The sequence below is a fragment of the Coenobita brevimanus genome, chromosome 19, assembly GCF_032717465.1.
Source record: "Coenobita brevimanus isolate Jiangsu-jjx chromosome 19, ASM3271746v2, whole genome shotgun sequence".
Taxonomy (NCBI): domain Eukaryota; kingdom Metazoa; phylum Arthropoda; class Malacostraca; order Decapoda; family Coenobitidae; genus Coenobita; species Coenobita brevimanus.
Window position 1 is genome coordinate 23877629 of NC_136972.1, and position 5732 is coordinate 23883360.

At 46.3% G+C, this 5732-nt stretch overlaps 1 protein-coding gene across 1 annotated transcript in view; it reads left to right on the forward strand.

The window, feature by feature from the left end:
- The first annotated feature begins 204 nt into the window (after positions 1-204).
- The window catches only part of aos (protein argos), a 21847-nt gene continuing 16319 nt past the window's right edge, over positions 205-5732 (forward strand). Inside the window, exon 1 of the mRNA XM_080266252.1 lies at positions 205-411. Within this exon, the coding sequence (XP_080122378.1) occupies positions 205-411 (207 nt within the window). The remainder of the gene's footprint in view (positions 412-5732) is intronic.

A 5732-nucleotide genomic window follows, 5' to 3' on the forward strand; every position in this document is an offset into this window, starting at 1 on the left:
AGAAGGAAAAGCGCGCGCAAGCTAGCGTAATCCAGCAAAGCCTCACGTTCATTGAGAAACCCAAGGCGAGTTAGCTCCGCCTACTTCCATTGAGAACCGCGCGGGCCGAGGGTATATAAGGCCTCCTCAGGGGTCGCTGCTTCAGTAGTACACCAGACACAAAGGAGAGGTAGTCATTCGCGCCCTCCACACACTCCAGATATAATGGTGCCAGTTTGGTGTGAGGTGGTGTTAGTGGCGGTGCTCGGCCTGCCCGCCCACGCCGCCCTCCTCCACCGACAACACCCGATCACCGACTTCGTCTTGCACCGACACCCGACCGCCGCCCATGGTGTGACCACGATTGAGCGGCATGACCCTACTACTGTACACGCCCACCAGCCCGCCCTCAAGGTCTTCTACCAGTCAGGGGTCAGTACTGTACACTTTGGATCATGTGCACACAGCATGTACACTCTGGTCATGTATACCATTCACACCACTCCGGAATCAGTACTTATGTGCACACCGCATGTACACTTTAGTCATGTACACATCACACACCAGTCTCGGGTCAGTAGTGTACACTTTTTAATGTACACACCGCATGTCCGCTTGTCATGTATACCTCACACACCAGTTTGGGATCAGTACTGTACATCTTTTAATGTGCACACCGCATGCACGCTTGTCATGTACACCTTACACACCATTCTGGGATCAGTACTGTGCACAGATCAAGAGCACACCGCATGTACACTTTTTTAGTTATGTACACCTCACCATTCAGGGTCAGTACTGTACATTTTTAATGTGCATATCGCATGTACACGTTTTTGATCATGTACTCTTGTCATGCACTTTTTAAGTGTACACTTATGTGCACCTCGCATGTACACTTAGTCATTTACACCTCTCGTACATTGTATCTCGGACACTTGTTCATGTACACCTTGCGTACACCTTTATCGTTTGTACACTTTTTGGCTGTGTACACTTTATTCGTAGGGCAGCTCATGTTTTATCGTATGAACGTTTATGTATCTCGTGTGCGTTTCTCTAATGTACGTTTTTTGATCATGTTCATCTACGTGAAGTTTTTTATGTACATCTTTTAACCAAATTCACTTTATGTACACTTGTCGGTCATGTACACCTAATATACTCTTGCTCACCGTCCATGTACACCTGTGCTTCGTGTATTTCTCGTGTGCACATCTCGTGCAATAAATCTCCATGCATGTTGAGAGAGAGAGAGAGTACACTTATTTTGGGGTATTTAAGGAAGCCTCCAGTTCAGGGGTTCCCAACCTTTTTAGCACAGCGCCCCCCTTTGGTCAGGCCTGTATTCGTTATGCCCCCTCCCACCCTGTGACGCCTAAACAACGATGTTTTTAATGTTCCCTATGGATGCTAGGATGCTGGCTGGCAACAGTACATGTGGTGCTCGAAATGATGGTTGTGAAGTTTTCCTGTCAAAGCTTCTTATACATACATATCTTTGGGAATACCCTGTATGCATTGGAATGGCCAGGCCCTATGTTGAACTTTGATAACCCCACGCCCCCCCTAGCAATCTCAAACGTTCCCCCAGGGGGGCGCGCCCCCCAGGTTGGGAAACGCTGCTCCAGTTTGACTGTTTTCTTTTTTTTTCATCAAGGAAGAAGTAACCAAAGGCCTGAAGCCCGCTAGATTATTCCCTCAAAGAAAAGATAAAAACAAAAATAACAGACCATTATCGTTCAGATTAAATATTCAAATCTGTGGGAAGCTTGACATAGCCTAACCTAACCTAACCTAACCTAGCATCTCTAAATGACTTAGGACTGCCTCTTAACTTCACAAGAGTCATCGTATACCAGTCTATCTATATATGCTTCTATCAATCTATCCATCTATAGCCAGACACCTTAATCCCGTAAGGGGTGGCCATAAACAAATCGCCTACCTGTCGCCCTGTCCCCCTGTCCCCTGCCATTTCGCTGCCTTCTCCCCAACTTGCACCCTCTCTCACATAATATACCTCTGTATTCCATCCCTCCTGACTTATTAAACCGAACCTAACTTAACCTCTCTCTCTCTCTCTCTCTCTCTCTCTCTCTCTCTCTCTCAACAATAACATCCTTTCTCCTTATTTTTCTCTTCAACCCTCCTACCCTGCAATCGCCCACCCTCCTTCCCTCCCTTCCTTTCCTTCAACCCTCCTCTCCCTCCCCTACTCCTTCCCTTCCTCACCTTTCCTCTCCTTTGTCTCCCCTTCCTCCTTCTTCTCTACCTCCTACTTTTTTCTCCCTCGTCCTCCCCCACTTCTTCTTTTCTTTCCTCCTCCTTTCGTTTCCTTTTCTTTCTCCTTCCTCCCTCCTCGTCTTCCTCCCCTCTTCCCTTCATTCTCTCCCCTCCTCATCTCAGTTCTTTTCACTCTCCCTTTCTTCATGCCTCTCCCCCATTACATTCTTCTTCCTCCATCCTTACCCTTTCCTCCCTTCCCCTCCTTCTCCCTTTTCTTTGTCTTCCCTCCCTTTCCTTTCTTTTTCTTCCCCTCCCTTTTCCATCCTCTTTTCCCATCATTTCCCCGTCCCTTCCCCTGCCTTCTTCATCCTCCCCTTTCCCTTCCCTTCCCTTCCCTTCTTTAGCCCTCCCATCCCTTTGTTTCTCTTCCCTCCCCTTCCCCTCCTTTTCCTTACCTTTCTTTCTCCCTCCCTCCCCCCCACCCTCCCTCCCTCTTTTAGTTACCCTCCCCTACTTACCCTTCAATTATTCACACCCTCCTTCCTCTCTCTCTCTCTCTCTCTCTCTCTCTCTCTCTCTCTCTCTCTCTCTCTCTCTCTCTCCTGCCTTCATCGTATGCACATACTCTTCTATCCCTCCCTTCTCTGTCTCTCTCCTACTGGCCTTAATGCTATCTCTCTCCCATCCCTCCATCTTTTCCTCCTCTACCTTTCTCTCTCCTTACCTCCGTTTTTCCAGCCATATTCTCTCTTCATCCCTCCTCTCCCTCTCCTCTCCACCCCCCTTGTAATAACACACCTGGCCACACCTGTCAGTGTAATCAGAGCACAGGTGTATCAAGAAGCAACAGGTGACCCGCCGTGGTGCCTTACCCTCAAACACACACCTACGGCTTCTTGTAAGGTATATGTTTTCCTGGTTAAGCTTCTACTAATTGTCCCGTTTATTGACCTAATTTAAGTGACTAATTGCTTTACTAATTCCTTTATCATCATGGCGTCATTCGGAGATGCTGACTGGCATGTGAGGGACTGAGATGTAGTTTGGTATTTTTGACAGTTTAGTTCCAAATTTATCAGTACTTGGTGGACGGGTTGAGGGTAAGACAAGGACAAACAGTGTAGGCTGCTATTTTCCCAGACAATTTAGATCCGATTTTAGTCAAACTTGGTGGAAAGGTTGAAGGTAAGACAAGAACAAAAGGTATCGATTTTGAGAACAACCAGTCAGAGGTAAAGGTCGCAGGCTAAGTTCAAATGCCAACTCGTGTGTGTGTGTGTGTGTGTGTGTGTGTTGCAGAATTTACGTGATATTAGTGCAGGCAGATAGATAGATAGATAGGTATATAGATAGATAGATGGATCAATTCGTCCTGCCATCAAACTAATCAATTCGCCGATAGTGAGGGAGAAAGAAACATTCCTTTTAACATACTCAGTACGATGACTCTTTATTGGTGTATTTTTATAATCATTATTAATTTTACTGTTGATGTAAACACTAGACTCTGGTGCTAGTCACGAAGAAGAGCTGTCATGGAAAGGATGGTGAACTGCAGTATTGTCGTATCCTGTCACTGAGGTACGAGAAGTAAGCTGCAAAAGGGCGAAAATTGCCCCGTGTGTGTGTGTGTGTGTGTGTGTGTGTGTGTGTGTGTGTGTGTGTGTGTAAGGGGGCTAAGGGGAGTATCAGGTAACATAATGGTCACTAATACAGCCACCTGACACCACACTGCTTTACCGTCTTTGTGTCCTTCCCTCATCTCACCTCCCATCTGTCCTTCCTTGTACGCCTGTCCTGCCCTGTGTGATCTCTTTGTACTGTACTCCCTTCACCTCACACTCTTTACAACTGTCGTGTTCTGTACATCTTGCCTTGTACACCTGACAGCGCCTTATGTCCTGGCCTGCTTGTGTCCTTCCGTCTCGTCATTTTTCAGCACCTGCCCTGCCCTGCCCTGGTGTCCTAACTCCTGTCCTTTCATCTTAGTCTCTCTCTCTCTATATATATATCCTTCGTTAAACACCTGTCCTGTTACACCTGGCCTGTCTTGGCGTCCTGATTACCTCATTCACACCTGTAGCCTTCTCCTTGTGACACCTAATTGCATACACTCCATTGTTCTACACTCGCTGTTTCTACACCTGTCTCAGTACACCTGCTTCACACCTGCTTCTACCTTAACGTAATTCAATCTCTTACTTATTCCCATCCCTTAATCAGCCTCTCACCCTCTTCACTACGATGATTCCTGTATATTACCGACATCGTATAAAGAGATGAAGGATTTGGTTTACCCAGCGGATTTTAAGTCATGTCTCTAGGGGGGTTCCTAACACTTTTTCGTCTTTAATTTATTTTGAATATTACACCTGGGTATTTTTTTTGGGGGGCTCTTACTGGTGTGTTGCCAATATCGACATAGGTTACACACACACACACACACACACACACACACACACACACACACACGGAAAGAGAGAGAGAGAGAGAGAGAGAGAGAGAATGTACAGGTATAGTCAGATTGGTGGGTTGATTTGACTAGTGACCAAGGAGACACATTCCTGCCTCATAACTAAGGCTTCTCGTATCGCACTCACCCACGACTCGTATTAAAGTTTTACAAGCGATTTAGTCCCGTCAGATGAAAGCAAAATGGAGAGAGAGAGAGAGAGAGAGAGAGAGAGAGAGAGAGAGAACATGTCCACGGTCTGAAAGGGTTAAATTTTCTCACCCCGTTCTTCGTCACAGCGTCTATGGGGCGGCCGGGGTGAAGGTAGGAATTTGACATACCGGCACGTTCTGAGAGAGAGAGAGAGAGAGAGAGAGAGAGAGAATGTGTGATAGACAGGAAGATAGAGGGACAGAGAGAGTTGTGTGTGTGTGTGTGTATATCAGTGAGTATTCAGGATCGACTGGCTACCTGTTGACACCTTATATCCCAGGTTACCACATCTCTCTCTCTCTCTCTCTCTCTCTCTCTCTCTCTCTCTCTCTCTCTATCCTGTGTGTGTGTGTGTGTGTGTGTGTGTGTGTGTGTGTGTGTGTGTGTGTGTGCATATCTACTTAAAATTACGGTACGTATTATAGACGTGTGTTTATGTATGCGTACGTGTGTGTGTGTGTGTGTGTGTGTGTGTGTGTGTGTGTGTGTGCAGAAGCCAGTTTATCCAGTTATTCTTGTTCTCATTTATTGAAACACCACACCTGGGAAAATAATGAGAGAGAGAGAGAGAGAGAGAAGGAAGCGAGACAAAGAATGAAGGAAAAGAGGGGAAGGAAAAGAAGGAAGGGGGAGAGCTGAAATAATAGAAGAAGAAATGAAAGCGGAGACTAAATGGAAAAATGGAAGCAAGGGAGGAGAAATGATGGAAAGGAAGGAAGAAGGAAGGTATGAAGAAAAGGAAGGAAGGAAGGAAGGGGAAATGAAGGAAAGGAGAGAAGTAGGGAGAGATGAAGGAAAGAAAGGAGGAAGGGGGAGATGAAGGATAAGAAGGAAGAAGGGAAGCATAGAAGGAAGGAGG